At 35.4% G+C, this 21,334-nt stretch overlaps 1 protein-coding gene across 2 annotated transcripts in view; it reads left to right on the top strand.

The window, feature by feature from the left end:
- Positions 1-21,111, top strand: part of NGLY1 (N-glycanase 1) — a 56,761-nt gene extending 35,650 nt beyond the window's left edge. The window contains exons 5-12 of one of the 2 annotated variants that reach the window (XM_002926441.4): positions 49-271; positions 2,918-3,039; positions 4,020-4,165; positions 6,573-6,683; positions 7,981-8,145; positions 12,511-12,696; positions 19,659-19,836; positions 20,191-21,111. In XM_002926441.4, coding sequence (XP_002926487.1) covers positions 49-271; positions 2,918-3,039; positions 4,020-4,165; positions 6,573-6,683; positions 7,981-8,145; positions 12,511-12,696; positions 19,659-19,836; positions 20,191-20,366 — 1,307 coding nt within the window. In that variant the 3' untranslated portion in view covers positions 20,367-21,111. The remainder of the gene's footprint in view (positions 1-48; positions 272-2,917; positions 3,040-4,019; positions 4,166-6,572; positions 6,684-7,980; positions 8,146-12,510; positions 12,697-19,658; positions 19,837-20,190) is intronic. The other variant, XM_002926442.4, reaches the window with a different exon arrangement.
- Positions 21,112-21,334: the final 223 nt, after the last annotated feature.

The raw sequence follows: 21,334 nt of genomic DNA, 5'->3' as shown, positions 1-21,334 counted from the left end.
AGTTTTTGTCACTTTTAGATCTAACTTGACTCTGTTTTAACTTTTCAGGTACTAATGTAAGTGATGAGGATTTTCTTCTGCTGGAGCTTTTACACTGGTTTAAGGAAGAATTTTTTCAATGGGTGAATGACATGTTGTGCAGCAAATGTGGTGGCCAGACTAAATCTAGAGGTGAATCATTATTCCCCAATGATGATGAGATGAAGTGGGGTGCAAACAGAGTAGAAGATCATTACTGTGATGCATGCCAGTTCAGCAATCGATTCCCAAGGTGGGTGTCCATTGGACAGTAAAGTTAGAGTGATCTCTTAATGGAATGGTTAGAAAACAAGTTTTATTAAATGAACTCTTAAATAATTAGTAATATATTCCTCAAGGACAGAGGTCAGCAAGCTGTGGCTGGCAGCCCAGATCCAACCCACATCCTATTTTTATAAATAAAGTTTTATTGGAACACATTTATGCTGATTTGTGTGCTTACGGTTTATAACTCTCTCTAGATTCTAGTGGCAGGATTAATATTGGCAGCAGAGGCCATATGGCCTGCAAAGTCTAAAATAATTACTGCCTTTTTATTGGAAAAGTTTGTTTATTCTTGCTCTGGGATATAAATTGTGTATAGTCTTAGCACATTTAATGCTGTAAATCTTGTTCTTTTAATTATATAACTTTAAATTTTCTGATAACTTTAATAATAATTGATAGCACATAAAAATAACACTGGCAATATTAATAATAATAGTGATAAACTGTGACAGTAAAGACAATGCTGTACTTAAAATAATCATCAGATGGTAATACGGAAGGTAGAAGTATAGAACCATCATATTATTTTCTTTTTAACAACAGAATTTTGTTTTAATCAGGTGCCTCCCCTACCTAACCTAACATATCCTCATTATCTAAGTTTTAAACCAAAGAAGTTTGAACTTTTCAATTAACTTTTTTCATCCTTTAATTCACAAGCCTCTTATCAAATTTTTTAATTGACAGTACTTACAGACATTGGCTATGTCATTGGTCAAGAAAAGATACCAAGTATTTGAAATACTTAATTTTTGGAACTTAGGGACTCAGTTTTGTCCTAACTAGGAACCAGCTCTGTGATGTACACAATATACTATGTACAGAATCCAATATAAATTATAATTATATAAAATTAGTTCAAGTTATTTCTTCAGTCAGCATACATTTGCACAGGCACTTTGCAAAGACTGGAAGGTAAAAAAATATATAATTAAATCTCTTTCCTCATAAACTTTTCTAGGTAGTTAGATATAAACTGATAATGCAGTGTGGAGGGACACAGACTAGCAAAGATATTTACTCTTTTCCTTTCTACTTGTTTGCTTGTTTAACTGTTGGCTGTTCCGTGTAGAGTTGGGATGATGAACACTATTAATTCTAGGCTAAGCTGGTGATTCAACTTGGCACAAGTAGTATATAGAAGAGGCATAAGATGCTCTAATTCTGCCATTATTACTTCTTCATGTAAATTTACATCTCTTTTCAATTACTTAACTACTTTAGTTACGAATTCTTTTAATTTAGCTAGTTTAAGCCATAGCACCTGCTTAAGACAGAGTTGTCATTGTCGAGCCAGTTTATTCATGTAATGGTTTAAGCTCATGGCCAACATCTCTGCTCAGCTAGGGCACATTTCTTGCTTAGCTTTATCAACCGAGATCCTTCTCAACACAGTATGCAAAATTTGGTGTTCTCCAATTTTATGATAATTTTATAATTGGAGTAACTTTTACAGCATTGTTGCAAACATCTTTCAAAAAACAGCCTCCAAATTAGCAAGCACCTTTAAATAGTTAAGAAGGAAAAAAATTCTATCAAAAAGATCATTAAAGGGATGTCTGGGTGACTCAGTCAGTAATGTGTCTGCCCTTGGCTCAGGTCACGAACCCAGGGTCTTGGGATGAGTCCTGAGTTGGGCTCCTTGCTCAGCGGAGAGCCTGCTTCTCCCTCTGCCTGCTACTCCTGCTTATGCGCTGGCGGGTGCGTGTGCTCTCTCTCTCTCTCTCTCTCTCTCTCTCTTTCTTTCTGTCTCTCTGACAAAATATTCAAAAAAAAAAAAAGATTAGACAGAAAATTAGTGTTTTGAATAGAATTGATTTCAACTAAGTTTTTTTTTCAACTAAGTTTTAAAATCTTTATTGAGTAGTTTGTTAAAGTTGTTTACCTTTTAAATACATGAGCTAATTATACCACTTGTTAGAATAATACTAATGCTTTAAGCAGATTTCCTAGAGAATCTGCCTGTCCAAATCTAATCTGTCCTTCAAGGCCCGGTTCAAATACAAGCTCTCCTCCCAACCACACTCTCCCGTAACACTGAATCTGACCTATTATATAGTTTTATCGCATTCTGCCATGTATTAGTTATTTATGTTAATTCCTTCTTCCTCTAAGGCCTGTAAACTCCTTGAAGGCTGTACTAATCATTTTTCACTAAAGCTTCTAACATAATGCCTCATGTATTCTAGACTCTTTAATCATTATCTAAGAATGTGAAATGAGGGGCGCCTGGGTGGCAGAGCGGTTAAGCGTCTGCCTTCGGCTCAGGGCGTGATCCCGGCGTTGTGGGATCGAGCCCCACATCGGGCTCCTCTGCTGTGAGCCTGCTTCTTCCTCTCCCACTCCCCCCTGCTTGTGTTCCCTCTCTCGCTGGCTGTCTCTATCTCTGTCNAAAAAAAAAAAAAAAAATTTTAAAAAAAAAAAAAAAAAAAAAAAAGAATGTGAAATGAAGCTAATATAATATTCTATGTCAACTATATTTCAATTAAAAATAATTTTTAAAAATGTGAAATTAAGAAATATTACTGTTTAGCACAGAGGTAATATAAATTGTGTAAAATTCTTGATTTTGTTAATGAATCAAAGCTTTTTTATGGTTATTTTAAAACAGATATAATAACCCTGAGAAACTTTTGGAAACAAGATGTGGACGGTGTGGCGAGTGGGCCAATTGTTTTACACTGTGCTGCCGAGCCTTAGGGTTTGAAGCTCGCTATGTTTGGGACTACACAGGTACAAGACGTGTGAGCAGAGTAGTAGGGCTGTGCAGACTTCAGGATTGGCTTTACAGTTTGGGCTCTTCATTTTCTATCTGTTACTTTCTGTCCTTGTTATTCTGAGCTTCCGTTTACCTTCTATAAAATAACAATAATATCAACCTCATTAGTTTTTTGTGGGGATCTCAAGACTTTTGTAGTACACTTCCCATTTTGCCTGGTACTTTAAATATGACACTATAAACATTCTTTTATAAACAATTTACCATGACAGTTGTAATAATGCTTTTTCTATATGAATAATAACATGTAATATGCTGTAGAAATCTTCATTTTTGTAGGGATTAGTATAAAAGATGTAGTAATCCTTAATCTCAGTATACAAAAAAAAATGTAATAAAAGCCATGTGAAATTGTCCTTATTTAGAAATGACTCGTCCCATCTATACATTTAAAAGTTGTTTCCCTTGTTCTCAGAATTTTATGTGTTTCTGTTTTTTTAGGATAAAAATGAAACCTTCACTTAAGAATTACTGTTTTGTTGCAATCAAATATAGAACATCAGTAACCAGAGATCCTTTGTTAGACCTCCTACTGGTTGTGGGACTTAAAGGGCAAAAGAGACTGCCTTTTCAAAAGTGGCATTAGCTCCTTTGTATTAGCAAAGATGGAGCCTGATGTTTTTGATGCTGTTGTTCAGTATGTTCGCCTTTTTAGAGATAGAGCTCACATTATTTTTAATTAAGCTTAAAACTGCATAAAGGACATATTCCAAAAACATTTTCAAGGATTTCAAAGAGACAAAAATTAAAACAAGTATTCTAGAGTCTTGTGTGCCCCAAAATGCTCAGACCTATTAACTAAAATTTAGACTGTTACAAATTCTGATATGATCCTTATCTTAGGAGTTTGTATATAGTTGTTGGAAATCATTCTGGTTTTATAAATTTAACTTTTATTTCCTTCCTTTCTGTTGCTCTCTTGTCTGTTGAGTAGACCATGTCTGGACAGAAGTCTATTCTCCTTCTCAGCAGCGGTGGCTGCACTGTGACGCATGTGAAGATGTCTGTGATAAGCCGCTCCTTTATGAAATAGGGTGGGGCAAGAAGCTTTCCTATGTCATTGCATTTTCTAAGGATGAGGTAAGGCAAGAAACATTTTTTCCTAAGAATTAAATATTATTTCTTTTGGACAGCTTTTGAAGGTATAATTGACATAAAATAAGCAGCTTATATATAAAATGTATAATTTAGGGGCGCCTGGGTGGCACAGCGGTTAAGCATCTGCCTTCGGCTCAGGGTGTGATCCCAGCGTTCTGGGATCGAGCCCCACATCGGGCTCTTCTGCTATGAGCCTGCATCTTCCTCTCCCACTCCCCCTGCTTGTGTTCCCTCTCTCGCTGGCTGTCTCTATCTCTGTCAAATAAATAAAAAATCTTAAAAAAAAGTATAATTTAATAATTTTTGTCATTTATATGCACTCATGAAATTATTTTTGTAATCAAGATAGTGACATACTCACTATCCCTGGAAGTTTCCTTATGTCCTTTGTTATCCCTCCTTCTTGCCCCTCTCTAGGCAACCATGCATCTGCTTTCTCTCACTATAGATTAATCAGCATTTCCAGAGTTTTACATAAAATGGAATCATACAGTGTATATTCTTCTTGGTAGGCGTGGTCTGGTTTCTTTTACTCAGCATAATTATTTTGCGATTCACCCATGTTATTCTTACACATCAATAATTTATTATTTTGGGGCAACTGGGTGGCTCAGTCTGTTAAGCGCCTGCTTTCAGCTAAGGTCATGATCTGGGATCGAGCCCCATGTCAGGCTCCCTGCTCGGCAGAGAGCTCTCTCTCCCTCTGCCTGCCAGTCCGCTTGGTTGTGCGCTCTCTCTCTCTGTCAAATAAATAAACAAAATCTTTAAAATAAATAAATAAATTTTTAAAAATATTTTAGGGGCACCTGGGTGGCACAGCGGTTAAGCGTCTGCCTTCAGCTCAGGGCGTGATCCCGGCGTCATGGGTTCGAGCCCCACATCAGGCTCTTCTGCTATGAGCCTGCTTCTTCCTCTCCCACTCCCCCTGCTTGTGTTCCCTCTCTCGCTGGCTGTCTCTATCTCTGTCAAATAAATAAATAAAATCTTTAAAAAAAAAAAAAATATTTTAAAAAATAATTTACTATTTTTATTGCTGAATATTCCATTGTATTCATGTACCATAGTTTGTTTATTCATTCACCTGTTGATGGGCATTTGGGTAGTTTCCAGCTTTTTACTATTTCAAATAAAAGCTGCTGTAAACACTTATGCATAAGTCTTTATATAGCCATATGCTGTCTTTTCTCTTTGGTAAATGCCTAGAAGTAGAATGTCTGGATCATATGGTAGGTGTATGTTTAACTTTTTAAGAAACTGCTAAACTCTTTTCCAAAGTCACGTGCCATTTTATATTCTCACCAGCAGTATGTGAGAGTTCCCAGTTTCTCTATAGCCTTGCTAACACTTAGTATGGTCCTCTTTTTTTTTTTTTTTTTTTTTTTTTTTTTTAGTTTTAGCCCTTTTAAAAGATGTGAGGTGGTATCTCACTGTGGTTTTCATTTGCATTTCCCTGAGTGTGATACTGAGTATCTTCTTACGTGCTTACTTGCCATGCATAGTCCTCTTTGCCCGTCTTTTTAAATTGTTCACTTTCTTATTGTTGAGTTTTGAGAATTCCTTATATATTCTGCATACAAGTCATTTGTCAGATAAATGCTTTGGAAAGATTTTTTCCTTGTCAGTGGTACATCTTTTCATTCCGTCAGTGACTTTTGAAGAGACAAAATTAATAAAGTCGAGGTTATCAATTTGTTCTTTTAGGGACTGTGCTTTTTTTCTTTGTTAAATGAGGTATAATGGACATATTATATAATTGCACATGTACAAAATAATGAATGATTCAGTATTTGTATAGATGGTGAAAGGATGGATTTGCTTTTTGATGTATCTAAGAAATTTTTGCCTTTCCCAACCCACAGTGATTCTATCCTGTGTTTCCTTTAAAAGTTTTATACTTTCGGTTTTACATATGGGTCTGTCATCCATTTTGAGTTAATTTTTGTATATACTCCACTGTGTGGGTTGAAATTCATTATTTTCCATTTGGATAACAAGTTGTTCTAGCATCATTTGTTGAAAAATTTGCCTTTTTTCCGTTGAATTGTCTTTGTACCTTTGTCAAAAATTAGTTCTTTAATATAAATATAATAAAAATGGAACAAGTTTTTATTTGTTGAATTTTATGAAATCAGCTTTGTAGGTAAGTTTTAAAAAGCTAAATATTCTGGAAATCTCATTTTATCAGTCTTTCCTGAAAGTGTACCTGTTAGAAAATGAATAAAAAGCATATTCTTTTTTATTTTTTTCCATAGGTTTTAAAATTTTAAACAAAGGATAGTATTTAAAAAATCTATTTAAGGTTTTTTTACATTTTAGATACATTCTAGGTAGTTAGCAAATTGAGGTTGATGGTTGTGATCTTATTAAATACTGTATTCTATAATTTGAGGTGGTTGATGTCACTTGGCGATATTCTTGTAAACATGACGAGGTAATCTCCAGAAGAACTGAGGTTAAAGAAGAATTACTTAGAGAGACTATTAATGGACTTAATAAACAGGTATGAACATTTGGCATTTTTGAGAGGACATTTGAAGTTTTTTATATGATCAAGAGTGGCCAGTTTTTAACCCGTTGAAATTCTGAAAGTAGTAGCATTATTTTGCAAGCAAAAAAATTCTAATGTGTTTAATTTTTTTGTTCATTGAAAATTTCGAGGACTCGTTTTAAATACTACGGGTTTTTTGCGTATTCAGGTGTCATAACATCTTTTAGTGAAACAAAGCAAAGTTTAGTGAAACAAAACCAGTGTAATACTAGTCATAAAAAGTATGTTTTTATTTTTCAAAGAAATTGTGTCTTGAATATAATTACACACACTTCTCCAAGGATGGAAATTTTTGAAACAAGGCACAGGAAATTGTTAACAGTGACTACTTTTGAAAAGAGGAACTGGAGTTTCAAAAACGAAGAGTCAGTTTTTATTTTATATCCCTTTGGTAGTATTGAAATTTTTTACTATTATACATGTGTGACATTTTTTATAATTTAAACACCAAATCACTAATTTGCTTCCGGCAAACAGTTAGAATAGGGCAGACCCACTTAACCCAGTGATTGAGTTTCAAGGTGAAGTTTCTTTTGGTCTGTTTAGAATTTCACCTTCTACTGTGCAGCCCTTCAGAGATCCTAACCTGAAAATCTGGAGTGTTTACTAGAGCCTCTCACCTTGAAAGGCTTTGAACTCCAGCCTATTTACTCCACAGTACTGTGATTCTGTAAAAATTCTGCTGTTTTTCAGCACATGAGCCATCATTTCATGGTTGCTTTCTCACTCTCTTTTGCTCATACCAGTTAATAATTGGCAAATGCCTGGAAGCAAAAGAGGTGGAGTATGTTCAGTTCACCACAATTCATTTCTTTCCTTAGGATCTTAGCTTCTTTAGTTGTGGTTACCTTGGTAGCTTTCTGTTGTATTTAAACAGGTGTTTGTACGTTTTTATCTGCATATAATGTTTTGCCCAGCTTTTGTCTTTTCTTAGTCGGACAGTTGGTCAGACACAAGCTACTCTGTTGTGGCTGGAAGCAGAAGTTGCTACCTTCATTTTAAAATCTAGGACAGTAAAGGTCATGAAGAGTTGGATATGGATGTCAAATTATTTCCTTACATAAAATTTGTAAAATTATTTTAAGTTTTCTGCAGTGTCTTAGTTTCCTAATAACTATGTGTGAACAGAAAGTTGGTTACGTCTTTCAAGATCCCATTAAAATACTAATGTTTTATGTATATTCTTACTTATAGGTGAACCTTTACATTTCCCTAATCCTAATGACTTTTTTTAAAACATGAATTACAGAGGCAAATATCTTTGTCAGAAAACAGAAGAAAAGAACTTCTCCAGAGGATAATTGTGGAGCTTGTTGAATTTATATCTCCCAAAACTCCTAAACCTGGAGAACTTGGTGGAAGAATATCTGGATCAGTGGCTTGGAGAGTAGCCCGAGGTGAAATGGGTCTAGAGGTATTTAATTCATTATAGCATGATAATCTTTTCACTTTACTGTTCCCAATACTGTGCTCTTTACTTACAGAAAAATGACTGGCCAAGACCTTTTTTTTTTTTTTAAAGATTTCATTTTTCATTTGACAGAGAGAGAGAGGGAGCACAAGCAAGGGGAGCTGCAGGCAGAGGGAGAGGAAGAAGCAGACTCCCTGCTGAGCAGGGAGCCCGATGCCCTGGGCTTGATCCCAGGACCCCGAGATCATGACCTTGGCCAAAGGCAGACGCTTAACCAACTGAGCCACCCAGGTGCCCCAGGCCATGACCTTTCAATGAACTTTTTAGAGTAATTATTAAAAAAAATAAACATTTGAAAGAACCAATAATTGATTGACATAGTATAGTCACATGCAGGAGTTAACAAGGTATTTTAAAATAGGATTTTCTTTTGTAAATTTTCAGTGTAGTGTAACTGTTACTGAAGTACATACAGAAAAATGCACAAATTATAAGTGCACAGCTTAACAAATTTTCACAAATTGAGCACCCATGTAACTAACAACCAGAGCGAGAAGTAGACCTCCGGAATCCGAGGAATAACCATAAGTTCCCTTCTAGTCACTTCTTCCACCACCAAGAGTAACCATTATCCTGGTTTCTAACATCATAAGTTAGTTTTGCCTGTTATTGTGCTTTATGTAAATGGAATTGATAATATATGTACTCTTGTAAATACATTTTTCTCTTAACATTATTTTGTGAAATTTAGACTTTTGCTCCATGTTTATGGCACATTTATTCTCATTGCTATATAATATTCCATTGTGTAAATGCAATTTATCCATACCACAATTGACGGGTATTTAGGCTGTTTCTGGGTTTTGACTGTTAAAATTCGTACTGCTGTGGACGTTTATATACATGTTTTAGGTGAATATGTATTTATGCATTTGAGTTAGATATATACCTAGGAGTGGAATTGCTAGGCTATAGAGTAGGAGTTAGGAGTATGTTCAGCCTTGGGGAATACTGCCAAGCAGCTTCCCAAAGAGGTTGTGCAGGTTTACGCTCTCACCAGCAGTGTATGCAAATTTTCCACATTGTTCCCTGTAGTTGGTACTGTCTTTTCATTTTAGTAGCTCTGGTGGTATGTAGTAATATTACATTGTGATTTTATTTCGCACTGTGGTGATGACTCATGAAGTTGAATGCCTGTTCTGTAAATATTTGGATATCCTCTTTTGGGAAATGCCTGTTCAAGTTTTTCAAAATAAGGGGCGCCTGGGTGGCACAGTCGTTAAGCGTCTGCCTTTGGCTCAGGGCGTGATCCCAGCATTCTGGGATCAAGCCCCACATCAGGCTCCTCCACCAGGAGCCTGCTTCTTCCTCTCCCACTCCCCCTGCTTGTGTTCCCTCTCTCGCTGGCTGTCTCTGTCAAATAAATAAATAAAAAATCTTTAAAAAAATTTTTTTTCAAAATAAGATTTTATATGTTTTAGAGAACCTTGTTTACCTTTTTTCATATATATGTATGTATTTATACACATACATACACATATATAAATTTTTATCAAGTACAGTGAGAAAAATAATAGAGTCTGGATAATTCAGTAGATGAAAGTGTTTATCTCTTATATATTTGTTATATCCATCTGGTATTGGCTAGAAATTATCATTGCTGGTGTGATTCCTATTATATTGTCAAATTTATATTAAGATATTATATCTTGATTAATGTCCCAAAATTAACAAAAAATGGAAATATGCCTATATTAGGATCTAGGTGAAAAGCATTGTGCTCTGTAATGGACATTAAGAAAGTACAATAGACCTGTCCCTTACCCTTAGGGAACTTAAAGTTGACCCAGTAGAAAGTATTTTATATAGATGTCTAAGAAGATATGTAATGTTAGAAGGAAAATAATCCACCATGATATATCAGAATTCCAAAGAAATTAGAGTTTTATATCTACTTTTTCTAAATTTACCATTGTTGGAACTCATTTCTCCAATAAAGGAATATGCCCAAAATGGGTGAATTATCCCCAGTAAACTTTACGTTTGCTTTTTAATTTACTTCGTCTTTAGGAGGCAGTTGAAAGTGTTGGTTCAGCCATAGAATTACAAGATCTAAATTCAACAGATAATTCAAATCACTGCTGATGCAGTACAAGTTACAAGTTTAAATCTAAATGAAGCCAGTTTAAAAGAGCTAATTTAATTCACAGCTGTGTTCAATTTAAATAAAACATCGATATTAGTTCTTCATTCTTTTTCTTTTTATGGATGGTTGTGCTTCCTCTTGTATGGCATGTAAGTTGATTAAACTTTAAAAATATGAATTGGGTCATATGCCCAGATTGTCTTCCCTTTTGAAATTTTTTTTTTTAATTTCTCAGTTACTGGAGACCATTACAGCCATGGATTCAAAAAATCATTTTCTTCTTTAGAAGTAATGTTTGTTTTAAAAGTAAATTGAATAATGAAAAATGTCAGTCCTAATAAGTTACAGAACTGTACCTTGAAATCATTTGGGGAAAAAAGGAAATATTGGTGATATTATTTCCTAACAGAAAAGTTTTATCTTAATCTTAGATTTAAAAGATTTTATGAGGAACATCTGGCTGGTTCAGTCGAGCATCCGACTCTTGATTTCAACTCAGATCATGATCTCAGGGTCATGAGATCAAGCCCCACATCAGGCTTCGCACTCAGTGTAGAGTCTGCTTGTCCCTCTGCTCCTCCCACCACTCGCTCACTCTCTCTCAAATAAATAAAATCTTTAAAAAAATTCTATGAGATATTAATGTTATTCTTACTCTAGATTATTCAGTTGCATATATGATTATGTTCAGTAACATAAATATCTTTCTTTTCCCTTTGGTAATTATCCTTTGTAAATTAGTAGATAATGCTACTTTTAAATTTTATTTCCATTTGGTTTATGTCAACACCCTAAAATATCTTTGATAAAGAAGAAAAGAATTGGGAAGTTTTGTTACATCCTTGTTTTGAACTTATTCATAATTATAAATCAATTTCTAAAAATAAGCTGCTTTTTTTCTTTACCGTTTTGACAGTAATATTTACAGGTTCTACTAGGGAATTATCTTTTTCATACATTTAATGTTACTACTTTAATAATGCTGACAGTGTCTATACACACACACTTTTTTTCTCTTTTTGTTTCTAAGTCGCTGTATATTCTGCTTATTGATTCTTGTACATTTGAAGTTTTCGTATTGTTTAATACCAGTACCCAATATTTAACAAAAAAGCATTGCCTACTCTTTTGATTGATTAGCATGTACTGTGGCAAGACATTGACACAGACTAGAGCAGTGGTTCTCAATGGTGGGTGATTTTTGCCTTCTAGGGGATATTTGGCAATGTCTGGTAAGACAACCTGCAGTGCACAGGGCAGCTCCTGTAACAAAATGCTACTTTGGCCATGTCTAAAGGACAGGGGCCATTGTGTTAGTGGCACATAAAGACACACAGGATAAATATATTATCTTTCTCAAACTTTAGATTCATTCAGTGATTTCAGGATTTCTCAGGACTGATTTACATTAGAACAAACATGGATTTATTTTGGGCTAGAATGCAAATTTTTCCCTGATTTTGAGGTAAAACATAACCTTTTGTAGTCATTTCACACATTGAAGATTGTTTCAAGCTATGTGTCCCAGGCACTCTCCTAGCTTAGGGTATCAGGAAAGGACATTAATGAAATGGCTTTAAGTTGAGGCCAGAAGGATGAGAATCAAGTGTATGGAGAGTAGAAAGAACAGCATTCCAGCAGCAGGTGTCAAGGTCCCGAGGCAGGAACTAGCTGGACCTATTTGAGAAGCTAATGGAAGAGTAACATAAGACTGGTTAGAGAAGTAAGTAGGGAATAGATCATTTAGAGCCCTAGTAGCCTTGGTAAAAGGTTTGGAATTTAAATACAGTGGAAGTCATTGGAGTGAGTTAAGCAAGAAAGTGGCATATCCCAATTTATCCCAATTTCTAGAAAATCACTTTCATTACTATGTGGAGCATGGATAGGAGAGGTAAGAGTTGATAGCTGGGAGTCAACTTTAGGAGACAATGGAGATGTTGGTGGTAGAAATGAAGAAAAAGAAATGAATTTAGGTTGAACACAAATCACAAAAATATAAATCAGAGCTATATGTAGTTAACACTTCTTATTTTCTGTTTAGTAATGGTTGGTGTTATAGCCACATCCTATTAATCCTATTTAACCTATAAAATATTTTCCAAATTTTTTAATGGCACCAACTCTTCATTTTCAACTTGAAGGAATCTCTTACCACTGAACATAGCAGTTCTGCATATATAGTGTTCCATTATTTTGAAAACTAATTCTGCTTTCTTTTTAAGAGAAAAGAAACCCTGTTCATTCCCTCTGAAAATGAGAAGATTTCTAAACAGTTCCACCTTTGTTATAATATTGTGAAAGATGGTTATGTCCGAGTTTCAAATAATAATCAAACCATTTCTGGATGGGAGAATGGTGTGTGGAAAATGGAATCCATATTCAGAAAAGTTGAAACAGACTGGAACATGGTAATTTCATGCATGAAACTGTTTAAAAACTTTGTCATTGTTCAAACAAATGTCGATTGTTTCAGTTGTGTGTGGATAATTGATATATCAAAATTACTTTTAGTAATCCTCAAACCTGTAAAAGAAAATCCTGCTCTGAGCATTTAATCAAAAGTCCCTAAGAAATCTGTGCATTTGTATCAAGGAAGCATCTGTTTTCATCAAAGAGGCTGAACTTAATTCATGGGAAAAATAAGTGTATGACCAACTCACGACTAGTTTTTGCATGAATATATAAAATATAGTGTTATTTAATTTCTTCAGAGATACTTATTGATTTCCTACTAAATGCAGGCTATTGGGGACTCTCACAGTTTATCTAAAGTCCCAAGAGCTAACCATAACAGACTTTCATTTCATAAGAATGTGGATGATTGAGCAGCAATATTGGTTATTTCTTCTCCGTGCCCTAAAGAATAAAGAAATGGATACTAGGACTATAGTAGTTCACTTATACCACCCTGCATTGTCGTCCCAGGTTATCTGTTGCAAGTAAGAATCTTTGCCTTTAAACTGCCTTCCCCTTAGATAGGCACCAAAAATTAACACAAAACTATTCACATGACCTCAGTAGATCGAACCATATTATTGATAGATTTTCATAGGAGTTAATCAGCTTATAGGGAGCTTTTAAAGTTCACTTGCCAAGATGTTTGAGTAGGAAGGGAAGTTTCTCATTTGTAAGACACACTGGCTAGATGTAAAAAGTGAGTCGTGGGTTAATAGCTGCTAGTGTTTATGCTTATCATTGTCCTAGGCATTAATCAGAATACAGAAGACATACAGAGATAAGATCCCTGCCTTTTTTTTCTATTCATGTTTTGTTCTAAAATTTACCTTGGTGCTTATTTTGGTGATATTTTTGTATTTAAACCAAGAATACCTTACAATATTATTAAAATTTTAGGTTTAGGAAATTTCTTATTGAGTTGAAGAACATAAGTAGAGCAAGATCAAATTGAAAATTTTAAGATGTGTATATCTGTAATTGATTATGTAGTTGATGAGAGAGGATGAACTTCTCTGGAAGACCATTCTTAGCCTAAAGATTCTTCTGAACAGAAAGCAGGATAGGAAAGACATGTTATTATCCAAGGATCAAGCTATCCTTGTGGAACTAAAGAAAGAGTATGCCTTTCTTCCTCACCACAGTGTTAATGGAGAAACTTAGTGGGGAAAATAATGACTTTCTGCAAAGATGTGGTGTGATGAGAAACAGGTCGATTCTATGGAATATTTCTTCTCCATCTCTACTGTTTTGTTCATCAGCAAACATTTACTGAATGCCTGTTATGTCAGGTGTTGTTCTTAGCTACATGGATAAAAAGATAGAGATAAGGTTTCTGCCCTCACAATCTAAGGGGGAAGCCAAAGCATAAACAGCCATCTTACCCACGATGCTGAGTGCTATAATAAGGATATCAACACATTGCTATGGAAACACCGAGGAGGGAGTAATTAGCTCTGGCTGTGGGAGTTGGGGAAAGCTCCGCAGAGCAGGCGACATTTGAGCTGGATGCTAAAGGATGAGTAGGTGTTCATAAAGCAAGGGAACAGTAGGGGAAAAGCATGGAGTACATGGCATGTTTTGGAGTTCTCTAAATAGACCATTGTGGCCAGAGGGTGTATTTTTATGAGTAAGATTTAAATGTAAATGAGATGCAGAGGCCATTAAATAAAAAACAGGCTCCTACTCAATTAAAGTTTATGCCTTGATATACCTGTACAAAGGGCATCACTTTTAAAAATTGAATGAATCTGTTTCGAGTTATATGAAGAAAATAATAGAATCTTAATTACACTTACAGAGTCTAATGACTCAGGAGTAATATATTCCCATCGAAACATTGAATTTTCCAGCTAAGTCAGTATTTTTAGTTTTGTATTAGCTTATTCCCAATTAGGGTTTCTCTAGCTCCACGAAATAGAAGAAGCCTGTTTCCCACCACACCTTTCCTCATAACCTCCAACCCGGAATCATGACAGATCACATGCAGCCTGCCTTCAGATATTTTGAACAGATTCTTACGCTCTCAAAGAGTTAGACTCCCAGGAACATGGAGACTTACTAAATGTTACTACTTGGCAGATACACTGTTCGGTGATGTCTGATTTGGAAGGAAAATAAAAAGCTGAAGACTAATATATATTTTTTAGAAGGCAAATGATAACACCTTGATAAAAGTGTTAATAGCTTCCTAATTAGTCTTCCTGCATCTCACAGTTGTTTTCCATGCCGTTAAGCCAGAAAAGCATTTTCCAAACCCTAGTCATTACTGAGTGCTCAAAGGGTAAGAAACAGCTCAGGTCTCTTCTGAGTCTGGCCTCTGCCTTCTTCTCTGGCCTTGCCTTGCACCATGCTACCCCCTTGCTCTACATTGCAGCTGCACTGCCCTTTTACCCTCTGCACAGATCCCCTTTTATTTTCCTTTGTATTAGATTCACTTATTCCTTTGCTTGGAACTTGGTGTAAGCCTCACTCCCTCTAGTCCCAGCTAACTGGATCCATTTCCCCCTTTATTTATTCACTGTATCATGTACCGTCCTTCATGACATTTATTTAACAAATTTGTTTAAGAGTAGATTATTTGTCACTGTCCTAGAATTGTAAAGATTCTCAAAGAAAAGACTTCGTGTTTTTCTACTCACATGTACTCTCAGTATGCCTATATCTAGCATAGTGCCTGATAAATGTTTAGTAAAGATTGCTGAATGTAAGAATGCTTGAATGCATATGGCATAAATTCTACACCACCCTCAGACTGTGTAGAGTGTCAGAGATACTCTATCTTCATTCAGACTATCCCTTGCATGTTCTTAAGTACTTTGCATTTTTGCAAAATATCATCTTTGTCACTAGAGTCACTTTAGCACTTTTTGGTGTATGGCATTATGTCAAGAATTGATTCATCTAGTCATTCAGTAAATGTGCATTGTCAGACACTGTGCTTGGCACTTAGGATGTAATGATAAATTGAGAGTCAAGTGTCAAGGTGAGCATAGAATAGTGAAGGAGAAAGACATGTGGACCAATTGTTTAGATTAGTGAGATAAAAAGAATATGGGTCTGTATATGACTCTAAGGGAAAGAAGACAGAGGAAGAGCCACTACCCCTTCTTGCGTCAGAGATGATGACCTTGCAGAAGAAGCAATACCTGAATAGGCTTTGGAGAAGGAGGCAGAGGGAGAGTTTCTCAGGGTGGAGACAAGATGTAGAAGAAGGGAGCAGAGCTATAGCACGTGCAAAAGCACTGGGGTGAGAAACATCCTGTATGTTCAGGGAACAGTAGGGAATATGGGGGAGAAGAGTGGGAAATGAGACCAGAGGTGAACAATGGTCAGGTCCCAAGGACTTTGATTACCTTGCAGTTATGTAACAGGAAAGCATTGAAGATTTCAGGCAAAGGAAGGACATGATCACATTAATGGTCCAGAGATAATTACAGAAGCTTCAGATAGAAAAAATAAGTGTCATACAGAAAGATGTAAATACAGTGGGGACTGACAGTGATTTATGTTTGATTTCAGTGATAAAATAGAATAACCAAGAATAAGATTCCTGAGCAATACCAGTTTACCAGCATTTAATTAAAATCTATTGAAATGCGGTTGTTCTGCTAGATATGTGTAGGAATGATTGACTGAAGACTGTCTGCTATACAGTAAACTTAATTAAGTTAATCTTTTTTTTTTTCTTAACTAGAGTTAATCTTAATAGGCTAAGCAGAAGAATCATTTTAAGAGCAAAGCAAAGAACAACTTCAACAGTGCAGTACAAACCAAACCTCCAGAAAACCATAGCTGTGGACAGAACAGCCTGGCCATATAGTAATCAGAAAATCCTTAAGTGAGGATCTTCTGTAGAATGTGAAAAACATAAAGCATAAAGAAGCTGACGTGCAAATTGTTCTCAGTCTTGAAAATTGTGGTCACAGCCATAACCGCAAGGATAAGTTTTCATTGTGTGCATTGTTAGTGGCATAGCTTAGACCTTAAGCCATAGACAGACTGGTCTCATTCTCACCCACGGGTTGTGATCTGCCTGTGCTGTATGCCTTACAGTTGCCAAAGAAGGGCAGGGATGGGTCACTAGAGGGAAGGGGTGGGTGCCAGACAGATTTCAGGTCTATGGGGGATAAACTCCATGACTTCTGATTTTACTGTCCCTGCTGCTAGCGTAAGATAGCTTTGGGGCGCCTGGGTGGCTGTCATTAATCGTCTGCCTTTGGCTCAGGGTCCTGGGATCAAGCCCCATGTCGGGCTCCTCTACTGGGATCCTGCTTCTTCCTCTCCCACTCCCCCTGCTTGTGTTCCCTCTCCCGCTGGCTGTCAGTCAAATAAATAAAAAAATCTTTAAAAAATAAAAAATAAATAGAGTAAGATAGCTCTTGGTAGTCCCCGGAACTGCAGGACCAAGCACATAGATGACACCGATAAATTAAAAAGCCAACAGCCAAAAATTTATCTAAGATAACTCAAGAAGTGAGGAATATCCAATAGTTAAAAAAAAAAAAATGTTTTCTTTTCTCTAGACCAAACAATTGAATATTTGGAAGCTTATAAAGTGTTTGTCTCTCCTAAATAAATTATAATTACTGGTTCTGTTGCTGTTACACATAGAAAGGACTACAGTTGGGGTTTATATAAATCTTACTGTTTTGGCACATTTCAGTTATCAAATTGAGTGTACATATTCTTAATAACTTCCACCTCTAAAAATGTTGAGTTAAAATTAGTTGGTTAAAATGGTACAGTGTGAGAAAAAGATGACATGAATTTTCAATATCAGTAGAGTCTGTTTTATTTCCATATACTGTTTTTTTAGCCCGAGAGACCTTTTATTTGCTCACAGTGTGTTTGAATGTTTATTTAAGCATTTAAGAATTCCGTGATGAATTCTATCCTGTCCTTTAACTTTTTAGACTCTTAAAAACTGATGCCTTTACGACTGAAAAATGTAAATTTTAGAACAAGCAATTCTCTCAGACATGTTCAACAGCTATTATAAACCTTTGACAGTTAAAACCACAGTTGTGGCCCAAACCCACATGGTATAATTAAGACAATTCTGGGGGTGAACTAGGAATTTGAAACTAGCCTGACTTCAGTCTGTCATATTTTATGCCCACACTTTTGAGGGGAGGGGATCATTTGAAACTACTGAGCTCCAAGAAGACATAAGACATAAAGTATATACTGAGACATAAATGTGAATGTATTTGTCTTAAGATTACTTTTCCCTAGTCTTTTAGTTTCTTCCAGCCACCTTTCTTCCAATAACCCTACTGTTTGGCTCATCTTTTTCCAGTTAATCCCCTTTACTAGCCACACCTTTGAAGTAGTAATGAAGTTACAGGTAATCCCTAGATGGCCGGTAGTTTAGTATAGATGGAACCAGTGACTCCCAGGGAGCACGTGGTCATTAGAGGAGGTTACAGTGAGGTTGTCCTAAACTTGAGTGGAGCAGTCACCACTTCCATACATCGAGGTGTGCCATCCAGTGCAATCTAGTCTAAAGAGTTCAAATCATTTTCCTTGGGGAGTGATTGTTTTTAGTTGTTGATAACCTCCAACTCACTGATTCTAAAAACTTTCCAGTTAAATTAGCTGACATATTTAACCTGGAAGAAAAGCTATAGGTTGTGAAATAGAATATCAATAGAATGCTAGCAGCAATTGATTTTTTACTTGATGACTAGAAACAGGAGTAGGACATCTCCATGGCAGTTGTGTTACATGGCACTTCTATTTGTCCCAATAAGTAAGTTAGAGGTTTCTAAAAGAATATGTTTGTATGCAGACTTTTAATACTTAAACACTATTTATTAAACCCATATGAATCCAGAGCCTGTGCCCCCAGAAACTTATGATTTCGTTAAGATCATACTAAGTACACCTGAAATAAAAGTTACATTTGGATAAAAGAATTACTGGCAGTTCATAATGGGGTGAAATTCTGGAGGACTGTGAAAGCCGAGAGTTTGGATTTAAAGCTCAAGCCAGTTACTTGCTGTACATTCTAGACCATGCAAATGATAGGAAGGAAGTGGGCTTTTAAAAACATTAATTAGGCAGTTGGAGAGAGATGAGCATAAAGTCATGACTATAGTGGTAAGTGTGGGGTAAATGAGGAAAGGGTTTTTTTGAGACTTATTTCAAAGAAACGCATGAGTTATTGTGTGAGTTTGAGCATCAGGGATAAGTGATTAAAGAGTCAGATTCGTAGGGGTTTGAGTGTGGGTGAATGGAGTTACCTGTGAAAGACAAGGCTGTGAATGTCAGTGTTCACGTCCACATCTTCAAGAATGTAGATGAAACTATGAGAGGAGATGCGCTGGAAGCAGCCAGTAAACTTGGATGCCTTAAATAGTGTACATTTAAAGTGGTAAGGGTCACTGATAATGAAGGAATGGGAATATACTATTTAGAGAGGCAGCATGAATACTACATTTTAAACCATTACTTAACAATGAGTTTTTTTGACTTAGAGTAGATAGCCCATCTCAGCTCTAGGAAAGCTTATCTGAAAATCCAGTCTTAAAAAAGAAGATAAAGAATAATTACATTTAAAAGAATTCATTTTCAGCAGGACTCATCATAAAGTTCATATTAAATAGCTGGACTTAACTAATTTAAAAGAAAATATGATTTACCGAAATTTGGTTAGCATGTACCCCTTAGGGCTGTACTTATCGGGGCACCTGTATCCAAGTATCTTTCTTCCAGAGCAAAATATGCTATAGGAAAAATTGCTGATAAAAGTGCAGAATGTTAATAGGGAAAACCTTCTCAATGGGAAAGAAATTAGGTTTTTAATAATCATTTGTATATAGTACCGTATGATAGTAAGACTTTGATTATATGTGTTTTCTACATTATTTTATTATTTATGATAATTCTTTGTTCTCCTCCTCCTTTGTAGGTATATTTAGCCCGAAGGGAAGGATCATCTTATGCTTATATTTCCTGGAAGTTTGAGTGTGGGTCAGTTGGCCTAAAAATAGATAGCATTTCTATTAGAACAAGTAGTCAAACCTTTCAAACTGGAACAATACAGTGGAAATTGCAATCTGAAACAGCCCAAGTAGAACTGTCAGGCGGTAAGCATTAGACTGGAGAATTAATCATGACGTGTACATTTAACACTCTAAAGAATAATTGTACTTATTTGAGCTTTTCATACCCAAGAGTCATTCATACTACTGCAGAAAAAAAATAAAATTAAAGCTTGTATAACCTCATTCTAATAGAACTGTTTATGTTTTTTATTTTAAATGGATGAAGAAAAATCATTGTTTCAAAGGACATATTTCCTCCATAAGGAATAATTTGTATTTATTTTTTCAAGGGTTGATTTTACCTACAGGTTAGGTATATAATATGTATTCCAAAACTATTTCTTTATGTTAAGTTACTAAAAGCAAAGTGTTAATTTTTTTTTTCCCCTCCAACAGACAAAACTCTTCGCTCTTATCATGATTTTTCTGGTGCCACTGAAGTTATTTTGGAAGCAGAATTAAGCAGAGGAGATGGTGGTGTTGCTTGGCAACATACCCAGCTGTTTAGACAAAGCTTAAATGACCATGAAGAAAATTGTTTGGAGATAATTATAAAATTCAGTGACCTTTGAGAACCTGGACATTATAGAAAAGCTGGCAATAATCAAGGACTTACCATGTTCTAAAGTAGTCTGTTGGTTCATTGCATGCTTAGTTGGCAAATTACTACCCTATGCTAGCATATTTCTTTTGCTGGCTATCCATCATGTACCCCTCATGAAAATATATCTTTATACTATGGACCATAATGAAACCTTGAATTAAAAGCTCCCTTCCATATGTGACTGTAATTTGAAGTCAAGTCTTATTGCCTCAATATGAGATTTTAATCTAAAAATTGTAAGTATAGTTTTAAAAGTAAAATGAAGGTATTCATGATGAAATGCTATTCATGATTATGATATAATCTTAAGCTAATAATAGTAATATGACATTTTTGATCAGCCATTAATTTCTTCATAAGTAATTAGATTTCCTAATATTTTTAATTTTTAATAAATGTGAAGGTATAGTATGTCATAAGTTATGCACGAACATTTTTATGATTGTAAATACATAGGCATTTAAGAAATAAAATGAATTATTTTGCCTTATATCATTTTAGTGTTTACTTTGGCTAAATAAGAATCTTTAATAAGTATGCTAAACATTGAAAACTGTTGGAATAGATGAGAGTTATGGAAACATTTAACAGACTGCGTATGTTCAGAAATACATTATAAATCCATGTGTGGATGTTTCAGAATATGCTTTACTTTTGAGTTTACTTTTGAGTATTTCTATCTACCTCATTGAATAAAAATCTGTTCTTGTCTTTGAAACTATGTATCTAGATTCTACAGTATATGCTAACCGAGAGTTTTTGGTGTGTCCATATAACCTGTCCAGTTGAATTTAGTGAACATTGATTAAGTGTTTGTGTGCAGGCATTGTGATAGCACCGAAGGAGGCAGAGGTGAGGACACAGCTCCTGTACTCTCACTGGCTTTGTGATGTTCTGCAAAGTGAGTTCTCAACTCTTCATACAAGAAAAGTACAT

The sequence above is a fragment of the Ailuropoda melanoleuca genome, chromosome 6 (genome assembly GCF_002007445.2).
Source record: "Ailuropoda melanoleuca isolate Jingjing chromosome 6, ASM200744v2, whole genome shotgun sequence".
Lineage (NCBI taxonomy): Eukaryota > Metazoa > Chordata > Mammalia > Carnivora > Ursidae > Ailuropoda > Ailuropoda melanoleuca.
Note: the sequence above shows the minus strand (reverse complement) of the source record. Positions and strands in the feature narration are given on the sequence as shown.